Below are 14,862 nucleotides of genomic sequence, written 5' to 3'. Positions count from 1 at the left end.
CAGTAATAACAACAGCAATCCACAAGAATCAGATGTCCGCGTTCAAGAGAAGCTGACCAGTTGTGACAACGGCGTAGGGGGTCCTTTCGCTGGTGGATGATGAGACTGAACTGGACAAGAGCTGGAAGGTCATTGTTATATTTTCAATTGTAATTACAATTTATTTGCTTACTATTTTATCTCCGTGACAGGCAATTAAGTAGCAATAAAGGAGAATTAAAAAGAGTCACTAATGTCAGCTTTTAAATTTGGCTAAAGAATGGAGTTAATATCCACACTCTTTACAGAATTCATAAATAGGCTAGACCTTTACAGATACTCATCAATTTAACTCGAAACCTAAAGATGTGACCAAAGCACTCTAGGTCAAATGACAGCTAATTCATTATACCCAAACTATACCTCTACATTTGTGCAACCAATCTTGAAAATATACAGTTATCTGAATTTAAAACCTCTGTGTCGAAACCTCCAGTCTCCCATTTCAGCCTTTGGGTAGCTGATACTCCCCTCATGCCCATCTGCTAATGATATTTTGGTTTCATCTCTATTAGTGTTCAGAAATGAGGAACCCCTGAGTTTGTAACGCTTGCCAGTTATTCCAGATGTACTTACCCTTTGCCCTTCTTTTCCAGGAGGACCTCGGGGACCTTGCATTCCCAGCGAACCCTATGAGGAAAAAAAGACACATGGTAAGAGACTGTTTCAAGTACACTTGCCTCACAAAGAATATTGTGAAAATTAATACTTATTTCATTGACTGAATCGACTTTCCATGGAATTTGAGCTCTGCCAAGGTAAAACTACGAGGTACATTGATAATGATGAATTGCCCTTTTTTGACTGGTTTATCTTTATAGCTAACTCTGAAAAAGAAAGCAATTTCAAAACAGGTGTGAGATCAAAGGCTCACTCCCACTGAAGAATTCCATATGGTAAGAGCCACGTTTTACCAGACTATCATCAATAAACGGCAACAAGAATTGCAAGTAGAAAAATATTTCCTTATGTGTTTAAATTCTGTAGATCAGACGATCCCATTTGTTTAGAGTAGTTCTGTATCTTCTAAGAAATCACATGGTTATGATGTTGCCTTCAAACACGTTTATTTATAACATGTAACTTTTAGTATCATAAACGTTCTTTAATGGTTTTTTCATCATATTGTCAAGTGGTAGGGAAAATATTTATTTTTTCTAGATCATAAAACACCCCAGGAAATCCCGAGTGTTGTTAATCTGAGTCTCCTGATTGTTACAGATCATTATTATTATATAGACATTCCTACTCAATAGGAAACTCAAAATGATACTACTGCTATTCTTTTTCATCTTCAGCCGTCATTACCGTGATTTCTTAGTTTTTCCTGCAGCTTCCTTCTTCCCTATTCAACCTTGAAGTGGGAGGGATTTTAGGTTCACTTTCCTTTGAGGCCACATTCTCTCACCACGCTCTCATATACTTGTGCGCTTGAGATTCTCGAGGCCAGTGGTCCCAGATTTATAACCCTGGTTTATCTTCTGGGGTGAATACAGGTGCACACCCAGCTGCCGGTGTCACATACCCCCGTCATTCTCACAGGCATCCAACTAGCATGTAAACCACTGGACTGAGAACCCTCCCTGCAAAACTAGATCCTCTTCCACATCCCCCAGTTAAATATAGCTGTACAACACCCTCTGAGTTCTCAGGCCAGAAATCTAGAACGCATTGTCCATACTTTCTCAAACTTCTCCCTCACACCCAGTTACCAAACCTAGTTGATGCTATTTTACTCCATTCATGCTATTTCCATGATCATTTTTTACTCATTTGTTTTCTTTTCTTTTTTTTTTTTTTCTTTTTTTTTTGAGAGTTTTTTGCTATAGGGCACGTGTGTACAGACAGAGAGACAGAGAGATAGAAAGTGAGACATCACCCCCCAGGGAGAATGGTCACACTGCAATCTCTTCTCCTCCATTCTCCTCTCAGGATCTTGGGCGCACACGCACACGTGCCCAGTTTGAGTTTTAAGTCCCCGGTTCCGGAACGTGAACTGCAGTTGACTACATGGGAGTCGAGCGACATAGCCATTACACTAACTGCTGGTTCACTTCTTGCCCATCGGTGGGAGTTTCCTAAGTTGACTCTCCTCACTTCTCCCTCCATTCTTTTCCTCACAAACTGATCTTTAGAAAACCCAGCCTGGGACCAGCAGATGGCATAATGGTTATGTCACTGGTCTCACACATGGCAGATTGCGTTTTGAATCCTGGATCCAGAGACTTGAAGTTCATGCTGGGTGCTGTTCGTGAATGACCAAAATCCCAAGAGGAGAATGGAGGAGAAGGGACTGCAGCATGACCATCCCTCCTGAGGGGGAATTTCTTGCTTTCTCTCTCTCTCTCTTTCTCTTTCTCTTTCTCTCTGTCTCTCCAGCAATTACATGTGCCCTATAGCAAAAATCTCTCCAAAAAAAAAAAAAGGAAACCTAGCCTGACCTTCCCTGACTCGCCACACAAAAAGAATGCCTTGTTTCAGTTCTACAGTGCTTTGTACTTCTCTTTTTTTTAAAAAAAAGATCACAAATTTGTTTAAATTATTTTTTATAATGATTTGTTTCACATTCCAGGCTCTAAGCTACAACAGATAGAATTTGTGTCGTGTGTATCGTGGTATGTGTCCATTAACGGCTCAAGGACCATTCACATCGGGAAATCAACCTACTCTAGTAAAAGCTTTAGAAGAAAAGTTGTAAGTTCCAAAAAATTTTCCAAATATTTGTGATTAACATATTATATCAAATGGCTTAAATAATTTGGGATAAATTTTTAAAATCTAATAATGTGAGGCCACTTCAGAAAGTTCATGACATAGAATTTAAAAATTGTATGCGTCTATTTTGATGCAAAAAAAAATTGAAATCTTTGCGTAGTTTTTTTCATAATACTCATTTTCCATGAACTTTTGGAGGCCCTGCATACTAATTCAAATAGATCTGAGTTCATGTTTATTCAAAAAGAAACATTATTTTGCTACCTTATTTTAAAATAACTAAGGAGCCTGCCCATAGGGCAGCAGTTAAGTGCTGTGTACAGGGAGTTGATTCCACATGGTTGACAATGGTACAAGTCAGCCCAGCATCTTGAAACCCATGCTGATCTGTCCCCAATCCTGACAAAATGGAGGGGAAAAAAGGATTGTAGTGTAGCCACACCCCATTGCTGGGTACTTTCTCCTCCCTCTCCCCTCCCCTGCATGATAAAGAAAAAAAAGACATGGCTGGGCCAGCCCTGTAGCCTAATGTTAGGGGATTCCATATGATTGACTGTAGTTCAATCTCAGCCCCAGTGGCTTGAAAAATATACCAGGCACATGTGGATGTGTGCCCAGATTCTAACAGGGTGGAGAAAGGGAGGAGAATGTGGTGTGATTCTGCTCCATTGGTGGGGGGGCTGCTTTCTCCCTCTCGCTGCCTCTCTCTGTCTCTCTGGAGAGTACATGTGCCCTCTGGCAATGAAAAAAACGTGGCTACCTTTAAGCCAAAGAATCAGATGTGCTCATGGTGACCCCTAATTATTTATTATGTGTATATTCATTTTAAAGTTTTTCATAGAAACTAAACTTTTATGTTATACATGGATTATTTCAGTTTCTAATTTTATTTCAAATAGAAGAAAGTGACAGACCTATTTTAATTTTTTTATTCTGATAGCTTTCATTTGATTAAAGTGATCAAAATTCAGTATAAATTATTGTAACTCATTTTCAGAAAGCATTAGTCCAAAAAACTGCATGTGTCCGCAATTCAGTGTTCCTCAACTCTTTCTGACTCTGCTCCACAGATGAATGCAATTTATGTATTTGTCATTTTCATTGCTCTTATCTACTTTGGAACAATTTAATATTACAGAGGCACACGAAGTGTAGTGTTTTATCAATTTAGGCAGAAATAAAAACCAGGGAATGAAAGAGCAGTAAGTTCTGTTTATGGTTAAAACAAAAAAAAAAAGACCTGCCAAATTATATGTAACCAAGTTGACTAATTAGGCCAACTTGAGGCTAGTAAATTCCTAATGTTTATAAGAAAAACAAATGTTGAAATCCAAACACACAGAGTATTAATTACAGTACCATCACAGAGAGTTGTGTTACTTTTTAGAAAATTGCCACAATCTTGGCTCTAGATTAAAGTCTTCCCTGTTGTCCTCAGGAAAACTATTATCATTTCATCATTAGTCAAACTAATATATAACATTTTTGGTAGTTATCCAAATGCTTACAGCTCTTCCAGTGTTTTTAAACTAGTTACTAAAACTCACGCACCAAACATTCATCAAGGGAGTAAGTTTAATTATAATAAAGATCCACACCCTTTACTAGTTGGGAAATAATGCAAAAATATCACATTTGATTTAGACTGTATTTAATGGGTTCAAAACCGTTCATGAGAACCTTTCTGTGTGAGGCTCAAGGAGTAGGATACAGTATCAGCTCACACATGAAGTCTCTTGATGTGCCTCAACATTCATTATTCTAAAATAATGAACCTCATCCACTCTTCTAAGTATAGGGCCCATGTAGGAAAATTAAAGATGGGAAATTCTTCTTAATCCTTAGTGAATTGTTCACTATTTGAATTATCTATGACCAGTTTATAATCTAATCACGCTGCCCTAACATTTGAACATTTTGAACTGTCTTTAATGAACATTAGTTGACATTTACAAATGAAAATAATTTTAATGTTGTCCTTAGTAAAACATGAATCAATCAGCTATAAAACAGTAATATTTTTTACTCAAACTAAGAATTTAAAATATGGAAATGATTCAATATTTACAGTGATCTGAGTCACTACCCCTCCCATTTAGTAAAGTCAAACAATGGTTTTATATATCAATTATTATAAAAATCACAGACATACCTAAGTTTCAGCTTTTCTAAATTAAACTTGGATAGAGCTCAGCATTTATCTCAGAATACTTTCCACGACTCTTTCTTATTCTTTTAAAAAGTCATTATGCGTGTACTTCATTTTTGCTTTTTGTTTTTTTGTTTCGTTTTTTTCTTTTTTTTAAGAGGTTTTTGCCATAGGGCGCATGTGCTCGCCAGACAGAAAGAGACAGAGAGACAGAAGCGAGAAATCACCCCCCAGGAAGGATGGCCATGCTGCAATCCCTTCTCCTCCATGCTCCTCTTGGGATCTTGGGCATGCACGCACACACTCCTGGCATGAGTTTTAAGCCACCGGGTCTGGGACGCAAACCGTGGTCGACTACATGGGAGTTCAGCAATATAGCCATTACACTAACTGCTGGTCCCATGTGTACTTCATTATCTTCCTATTGAGCTGTGAATTCCATAGCATAACGACATTTTTTTTTCCTATTCCCTAGTAAGTTATTGAAGGAACTCAATATAATACTTGGTTTATTGAATTGAAAAAAAAATCACCAGGATAGAACAATCCTGGGTGTTAGTGGTAGGGAACAGGTATATTCTTTATATAAGATCCTTTTCACTTTTAAATCTTGGACTTACATACTATATTAAAGAACTTTCTTTCCTAAGTGTCAAGTGATCATTCCACTCTTTCAAATCTAAGAGTAAAATTGCCTTAAGATAATCATTTTCCATCTGCAACATCATATCTCTTTGGAACTTATTCAAATCTTTGACCACTAACTGACATCTCATAGATTTAGATAATTTTTCTAGTTAGGGAATCATATTCTTAATTACCTTTGTACACATGGTCTATTTGCATAGTTTTGTGCATTTTTCATCTTTGATTTAATTAATCTGCATATAAATGCCTATCTGCTTTTCCTATTTCTCCCATCTACTGAGGGTACTATTAAAATAACTTTGAACTGAGTTATTTATAAAATTCTACAAACATATAGAATTATCCCTTTCCTGAAAGAGATGCTTGAGAACGTATTTAGGATTTTCATGGTTAAAACATCTGCCTATGTATATATAGGGCATTCATTTTTTTTAAAAACGTGGAATTCTGGACATTGAAATGTTGACAAAGAATGGAAATCATAAGATCATTATCTCTTTTAGCTAGAATAAAAATATGCAAAAAATAGTCCAGCCAGCTAAACTATTTTAAATTCCAGTGGATAGCTATTATGATGTGCTATATTTCACATGGCTCTCTCTGGACAATCTGCTGATTATTTAAGACAAGCTAGAGCTTATCATCATGGAAGCCCATGTAAATATTTAACTGAGAAATTACTTAGAGTTAACTGATTCAGAACAGAATTTTGAAGTGTTTAACAAATACAGCAGATGTTTAGTAGAGTTAATAGGGTAGATTAATTGCATTTGAACACATTTTCATTTGTGAACGAGGCAAGATATATTCATAACTTCTCGATCAAGGAAAGCAGCTGAAGCAAAAAGGGAAGCTTTATTTTAGAGTATTATTTGCACTCCCTTGCCAGGAATGTTGTAGTACATATGATACCTAATACCCACTTCAACAAAAATGTTCTGCAAGTAAGTGTATTTTAAGTGTTATGATTATTGCTTTAGAATATGCTTCATAGACTTGAAATGTAAGATTAAACAGAATCTTCAAAATATTTAAAAATACTGTTAGGAAATTTTCTAAAACAGAAAACTGATTTTATCTGTTCACACACACAAAATGGCATTTTTTAAAAGTAAGAATGATGGGAATACATATTGTAAAGTGGGGAAATTGGAATAAATTTTATTTGTATATATACTTGGTTCTTTTGAAAATGAATTGCCCTGTGACAGAAAATGAGTTTTATAAAGATAAAAGAAATAAGTAAAAATATAATAGACATATATTCCAATCACTGGAAGTGATTTTTATGTTAGTTCTGAGAGTTAGAATTTTAGCTGTTTATATTAATAAATTGAAGGACTGATTAATTTTATATTATTTCAGAACTATTTTGATGCAAGAAAGAATATTTTTGGGTGTAAATAGAAAATTTTATGAGTTTTTGATATTAGTAGGAACGATTTAATCATTATCAGTTGTTGTAAACAAGTTTCCAAATTAGATAAGGTATTTTCATTCTGTTTTCAACAATTTTTTTTAAATGTCATATTTAGTGCTTTCAAAAGATAAAACTTCCATCTGAAAGCCATGGAAGCATTTCAAACGTGGGTCACAATTAATTATGAGCAATTCACATGGTTGGAGAGGTATATTTTTCTTTTTTTGTTTTTAGGTTTTTGTCACAGGTCACGTAGGCTTGCCTGAGAGAGACAGAGAGGGTAAAGTGAGAAATCACCTCCCGGGGGATGGCCACACCACATTACCTCTTCCTTCATTCTCCTTTGGGGATTCTGGGCATGCATGCACATGCGCCTGGTGTGATTTTTAAGCTACCAGGTTCAGAACTGTGATCGGCCATGTGGGAGCTAGGACCTTAATCTCCATGCCATTTGCTGGTCCCTAGAGATATATGTTTTAAATACTTTATTTTATTGTCAGAGGGAACATGTGCACTCACCAGAGAGTGTATCCACCCATAAGTGAGAGAGAGAGAGAAGGAAAGAGAGAGGGACAGAAAGCCCTCCAGTGGGGTGTGGTCATGCCATAATCCTTTCTCCATTTCTCCATCCTATTGGGATTTTAGGCATGTAGGCACATGCACTTGATATGTGTTTCAAGTAGGCAGGCCAAGACTTGAATCATGGTCAGCCATGTGGGATCCAGCTCTTCTAACCACTAGGCTATGGGGCTGGCCCTAGAGAGACATTTTAATAATTTTTAAAATGTTTTTTGAACTCAGAACACATTTTTTTTATTATGTGGGATATTAAATAACTTGTCATCAATTATTATTGATTCAGTAAATAAAATTAGAAATATTATAAATTAAATAATAGAATATAAAGTTTGTGAATCTAGAAAGACATGGGAAATCTGTCCTTCCCAGAAACTTTTCTCTAACAGTGACTTCTGCTCCTATTGTAATTTTTATTTTCCATTTTTGTGAAGTTGTATATATCCTCAGTTCCTTCCCACTTTACATATGATCTGACCTTGTGCCTTGCAGTAGGTGCTGAGTAGATGAATGATTGCTAAGATTCTGATTTTTTACACTTTTCCTGGTACTTTTACAGTAATGAGAATATTAATTGCCAGAGCTACTGAAAATCCAATTTAAATAATTATATTCTTCATCCACAAATCCCACTTGATACCAAAATAATCCAAGTTATTTTTATTTCTTATGTGGTAGAATTGCAAAATAGATGCTATACTTCCATTTGGAGTAGTTTGCCCTTCATTAAAAGAAGAAGTATAACCTGTGCTCTTTAATTTATTTCACATTGATGAGGATTAAGAGCTTATCGTATGAAAAACAATATGAACTAAAAAGATTAAGGTATTTATGCAAACCATTAATTATTAATGAAAGAAATGAAAAGGTATTTAAAATGCTTATATCATTTAAAATAATGTAGTTTCACATTTGGTAATTACTCTGGGTTCAATTTCATTTATCATAATCATTTTCATATTTTGGTAATTTTATATTTGTCATTATCCTTGACTACAAAAAACTTTGTGTAGATTTGTTTTATTTTGTCCCTATCCTAATAAATGAAATGGTTTGATTTCGGTTAACTCCAGGCTCTGTTGACAAGTAAAAAATTGGTAAGCTATGGTCTGTCAAGTCCATTTATATCATCTGTCATAATGATTTATGTGAGTGGGCATATGTTTGATTCAGCCTTAATGATTAGTTTGATCATAACAGTCTGTATTTTTGATTGGCTTTGCTATAGGTCGGTGGCCACACGGAGACCTGGATCTACTACATCCAGAAGGGATAAGCTAAAACATACTGCTCTTAAATGTCTTCAGAAAAAGGAGTGATATGATGCCATCAGTAACTTTTACATTTGTGCTATGCAACATGAATGACTATGACTAGATTTCAGGAATTTTAATCTAGTAATTTTAGGATTAAAAAACAAATCCGTAGAGATAGTCACGCATCATATGAGAGATCAAGGTATGTAATACAGGTAAATGTGAAGATGGTTAATATAATATCAGGCTAAGTAAGTTGTATTGAGTAAAGTGATAAAAGTCAAACTTTTATGAGGGGAAAACTGCTACTTGTCATAGAAAAGAGTTTTTAAGTGTTAAAAACATATATTCAAGTGTTTTCCTCTTTTTAACTTTTTTCCCCTGACCTCCATCCTTTCTGCCAAAGACATCCATTTTTCTCAGGAGGATTAAGACTGTACTAGCATAAATTTAAAGGCAACTTAAGAATCAAATTTTAAAAAAATATTTTTAAAGTTCTGCATTCTCTGTGCTATTTCATTGGTCTAGTGTGTCTGGTTTTATGCCATTTGCAAGCTGTTTTGGTTACTATTGCTTTGTAGTATATCCTGAAGTCAGGTAGTATGGTGCCTGGTGCTTTGTCCTTTTTATTTACTTATTATTTATAAGCAATTTTTATTGATAAGTTTGAATCATACAAGTTTATGAAGTACAGTGTGGTTTTTCCAATACACAAATGAAATGCATTATCGTCAAATCAGGGCAATAGACAACCATCAGCTCAAATGTTCATCATTACTTATGTGGTGAAAATTCAAAATCTTCTCTTTTAGCTATTTTGAAATGTACATTGAAATGTCACTAACCATAGTTACTACACTGTACTAAATACTCGAGACCTCATCCCACTTCTTTACTCGTGTTTTTTTTTTTTTATCTGTTAATCTAGTTCTCCCTCTCTCCCTCAACCCTCTTCCCTTTGTGGCTTCTGACATCCACCACGTCACTCTCATGTCTATTCAATGTGCCTGGTATGTTTCTCAAACCTCTGAGTCTAAAACGAAGGTGCTCAGTTGGTCATGTGGGATCCCAGCTACCTTAACCACGACTGCCATGGGCTGGCCTGAATATTGGCTGGAAAGTCATTAACATTCCATCTACAACACTGAAGAAGTTAAGGCAAATCAATTGATTCTCAAAGTTTATTTGCTACATGTAGGTTCAAATGTTGAACTTGAAATAGTGGAGAACAATTCTAATTTTCATATCTGGCACCTTATTCTAGAGCATAGATAACTTGAATTACTGTTAACAAAAGTTATATTGAAATTTCATTAATTTATCACTAATTTGGGTAACAGAATGATTACTAGTATCGTGTAAACTTTTGTTGTTGTTTTGGAGAGGTTTTTGCTATAGGGCGTGTGCGCTCACCAGAGAGATAGAGGCAGAAAGCGAGAAATCACCCCCCAAGGTGGATGGCCACACCATCATCCTTTCTCCTCCTTTCTCCTCTCGGAATCTTGGGCACGCACGCACACGCTCCCGGAGTGAGTTTAAGCCAATGGGTCCGGGACGCGAACCGCGGTTGACTACATGGGAGTCCAGCGACATAGCCATTACGCTAACTGCTGGTCCTATGTAAAATATTTCATAAGTCATTATTGTTGTTAGACTGAATTTGTATTTAAAGGTGACAGAACAAAGAAGATGGACTTCCAGAGATTGAATAAGCCTTGGTAATTCTGCAAACATTTGAAAACATGCCAGGGTAGTCCTGTAAATATTAACAGACTAATTCTTCATTTGTAGAAGTCCATATGAATTAAGAATTAGTTATATGGTAAATTTCAGTTAATATGTTCACTACTTAATAAGAAAAGTTGCATTATTTATTGACTTTTTGTGGGTTTTAGGTTGAAAAGTTGTCAGTTTTTCTACTGATAAAAAGATCGATGCTTGCAAATGTTAGAATTCTGAGACTTCAATATATTTTTTTTCTTTTTTTCGAGAGGATTTCTTTTTTTTTTTTTTTTTGCTACAAAGTGCATACGCTTGCCAGAAAGACAGAGAGAGACAGAGAGACAGAAAGCAAGAAATCACTCCCCAGGGGGGATGGACATGGTGCAATCCCTTCTCCTCCATTCTCCTCTTGGGATCTTGGGCATGCACGCACACGCGCCTGGTGTGAGTTTAAGCCACTGGGTCCAGGCCTTGAACCACGGTCGACTACATGGGAGTTCAGCAACATAGCCATTACGCTAACTGCTGGTCCCGAGACTTAAAAAAAAAACTTTGTTTCTCTGGAAATTATTTTGCAGGTCTATGGAAAAATTATTCTGTAAGTAGTATAAATATTTCTTAAAACACAACTTTTTATTAAAAAAAGGTTAAACTGTCAAGCTACATAACACATCTATTTTATGCACCGAATAAGCTAAGGCTGTGTTAGTGTAACTTCAAATGAGTGCAAATAGTATTAATGAGATTAGTCATGATGTGTCACAGAGACCTCTACAATGTTCCAGGGTCATTTTTTAGCCTAGGGGTTTGGTAATCTGGGTTAGACGTGCTTCCAAAATCATCAAATGCTGAAGCTATCAAAGTCAGGAACAAACCAAATTTTCAATCTACCTATCCAACATTAGAGAGTTGGCATGAAAGTAAATTACAATTCATACTTTCTTATTCAATTTTTTATTTTTTGGAGAGGTTTTTGCTACAGGGCACGTGCGCTCTCTAGACAGACAGAGAGACAGAGAGACAGAAAGCGAGAAATCACCCCTCAGGGGGGATGGCCACGCTGCAATCCCTTCTCCTCCATTCTCCTCTCGGGATCTTGGGCACGCACGCACACGTGCCTGGCGTGAGTTTTAAGCCACCGGGTCCGGGACACGAACTGTGGTAGACTATGAGGGAGTCCAGCGACATAGCCATAATGCTAACTGCTGGTCCCGAGCTTTCTTAATATTTTAAGGAAATGAAGAAATAGGAATACTATTTTCAAGTTTCTATAAAGGAATGACTAGTGTATCCAGTGAATAGATCAAGATAATTTGAGAAACAATGTGTTCCCAAACATACAGAGTACGTACAGAGTCATAGCAAGCAAACGAGCATGAGATAAAGAATCATGAGAGCAGCATATAAACTCCCATATTTTCATGGAACCCAAAGATAGAAGCCCTCGTGCCACACTTAACGAATCCTTTGATGACTTCCAGATTTCACAATAGAAAACTAGGAAGAGAATACAAAATTGGCATGTCTGCTAGTGTCAGGCACTCCACTAACCACTTTGCATATGAGATCTTATTTACTTCTTTTTTTTTTGAGAGATTTTCACTGTAGGGCGCGTGTGCTCGCCAGACAGACAGAGAGAGACATAGAGACAGAAAGCGAGAAATCACCCCCCAGGGGGGATGGTCACGCCGCAATCCCTTCTCCTCCATTCTCCTCTCGGGATCTTGGGCACGCACGCACACGCGCCCGGCGTGAGTTTTAAGCCTCCGGGCCCGGGACATGAACCGCGGTCGACTACGTGGGAGTCCAGCGACATAGCCATTACGCTAACTGCTGGTTCCCGAGATCTTATTTACTTTTAACAACCCTAAGAAACAGAACTTTTTTTTAATATGAATGAAGAGACAAACACTAAAGATAATGTTGTAACTAAGCAGCAAAGCTGAGTTTCTGACTTAAATGTGTCTGATCCCAACTCTATTCTACCTCTAGTATATTCTACTTATATATATTTGGAACATAAAATATATTTGAGTGTGCTTCATTTTAAGCTATGAATGGGTCAGTATTATCAGATTTAAGATGTGGATAACCACTGGCATTTTAGATACATGAAGGTATTAAACTTTCCAGGATTAGGAGACTAAAGTGATTGGAAATCAGATAGCAGTCTATGGTTTGTGTCCTATAGCTCCTGCACATGCCAGGCATACGTACATGTGTCTGTGATTCCAATTAACTGAGGGTAAAAAATTTGGCACATAGGGGCCAGCAGATGGCATAACCGTTATCTCACTGGCCTTCCACGTCAGTCAACTGCAGTTTGAGTCCCAAATCTTGCAGCTTAAACTCATTCCTGGTGCACATGCATGCATGTCCAAAATCCCAAAAGAAAAATGGAGGAGAAGGGATTGCAGTGTGGCCATCTCCCTGCGGGATGATTTCTTGCTTGCTTTCTGTCTCTCTGGTGAGTGTATGTACTTTATAGTGAAAAAAAATCTCTCTCTCAAAAAAAAATGTTGAATGAGTCAACAGTTCAGTTAGCAGTGGTGTGGTTAAACAAAAGAGCGACCATTTGTTAGAATTTGTTTAAAAAGTGAGGTAATGCATAAGAGGTGGTTGTTGGTAATATTTCTCTGAGTCTTTTGTGTATCTATTTGTCTTAGGAGTGAAGCACTAATTTCCTTATGTATTGAACTATCTTTTCACCTTCAGATAGATGTCCATCCAAAAAGGGGATCTAGAGGACTGAAACATAATTCTGAATAAGCCACATGGGTGTTTTTTTAATCTATTGTCCTAGATTAAAAAAAAGATAACTAATTGTTTAGTACACTGCTTGCTCAACACCCCTTAGTGGCCCACTAGGGCCAAAGTAGGGGACAGAATGAGTCTCTTAAGTTTTATAGAAAATGTCCTTGTTGATGTTCCTACATTAATGCCTCAAGTCTAGGAAAAAGGTCAATGCAGAGACTTAAGAAGAAAACTCATCTAGTAGTCTAAGGTAGACCCCGATGATTTACACAATTTTTTCAGATGGTTCCTGGGAGAAAGGGTTGAGATTGATATTAATAGTGCAAGTTGGCATCATCTACTTGTTTGAAGTCCTGTTAACAGTTTTCTCAATTAAATGTTCCAGAGATAAACTAAATGGTTTTGGTCCCAGCCTCTGTTGGTAAACTTAATCAGAGTGATTAGTGGAGTGGCCTATCTATAGGAAAATTTGCCAAAATCCAACAAAAAAGACCGATGCTTGAAAACATTAGAATTCTGAAACTTGGGGTTGGCAGGTGGTGTGGTGGTTAAGGCACTGGATACTCCCACATGGCCAAACACAGTTCAAGTCCTGGATCTGGCGGCTTATTTTCTCACTTTCTCTCTCTCTCTCTTTTTGTCTCTCTCTGGTCAAATTAAAATAAATTAATGAATAAATTTAAAAAATAAATAATTCTTTTAAAAAAGAATTCTGAAACAATTAAATACAGAAAATATTTCGTTATTAATGAATGAATTATTAATTTAATATAGAGGCGAGTGGCTATTGTTGGGTGATGATGGGTCTTCCCACAGCTGTTTCATGTTTCTGTATGCCTTGTGGGGAAGTACTCAATGCCCTTTTTTCTGGACTACCTTTTTTTTTTGGAGAGGTTTTTGCTATAGGGCACGTGTGCTTGCCAGAAAGACAGAGAGAGACAGAGAGACAGAAAGCGAGAAATCACCCCCCCAGGGAGGATGGCCACGCTGCCATTCCTTCTCCTCCATTCTCCTCTAGGGATCTTGGGCATGCACGCACATGCGCCCGGTGTGAGTTTAAGCCACCGGGTCCAGGACTTGAACTGTGGTCGACTACATGGGAGTCTAGAGACATAGCCATTATGCTAACGCTGGTCCCTGGACTACCTTTTTCAGGCTGTTTATATAGCAAAGCAAAGGAAAGACTTGCTTACTGTTCAGAATATTAAAGATAATGTCACCTTCTGGGCAAAGGGCAAGTTTCCTTGCAGAGCATTATAAAACTGCATGTGCAGTGCCTGGGTTGCTCCTGGAACCGGGGTGCGGGAGGGAGGGTAGGTACAAATAAGGCAAACACTAAGCTCCCACTGCTTGCTGTCCTGAGTCTATAATACCATTTTCTCTGACTTGGGAGTCTCCCGTTTGCTGCCACGGTCCATGACACTGTGTCAGACTAAACTGTTATCTTTCAAGAAGGTAAAATCTCACTCCCTTCACAGTTCTTGACACAGGTAAGTCAAATCATTTCTTTATATTGGGCATCTATTTAACTAAACTATTATTGGGTATATTCCCTATCCCTTCAAAATAATGTGATGAAATAG

The 14,862-nt window shown here is 37.1% G+C and overlaps 1 protein-coding gene across 1 annotated transcript in view; it reads right to left on the bottom strand.

Moving 5' to 3' along the window:
• Positions 1–438: 438 nt before the first annotated feature.
• LOC102487753 (collagen alpha-1(XIX) chain) overlaps positions 439–14,862 on the bottom strand; it is a 196,433-nt gene continuing 182,009 nt past the window's right edge. The window contains exon 15 of the mRNA XM_006159630.2: positions 439–669. Within this exon, the coding sequence (XP_006159692.1) occupies positions 439–669 (231 nt within the window). The remainder of the gene's footprint in view (positions 670–14,862) is intronic.

The sequence above is a fragment of the Tupaia chinensis genome, unplaced genomic scaffold (assembly GCF_000334495.1).
Source record: "Tupaia chinensis unplaced genomic scaffold, TupChi_1.0 Scaffold000639_1, whole genome shotgun sequence".
Classification (NCBI taxonomy): domain Eukaryota; kingdom Metazoa; phylum Chordata; class Mammalia; order Scandentia; family Tupaiidae; genus Tupaia; species Tupaia belangeri.
This window is presented reverse-complemented; position numbering and strand designations above follow the sequence as displayed.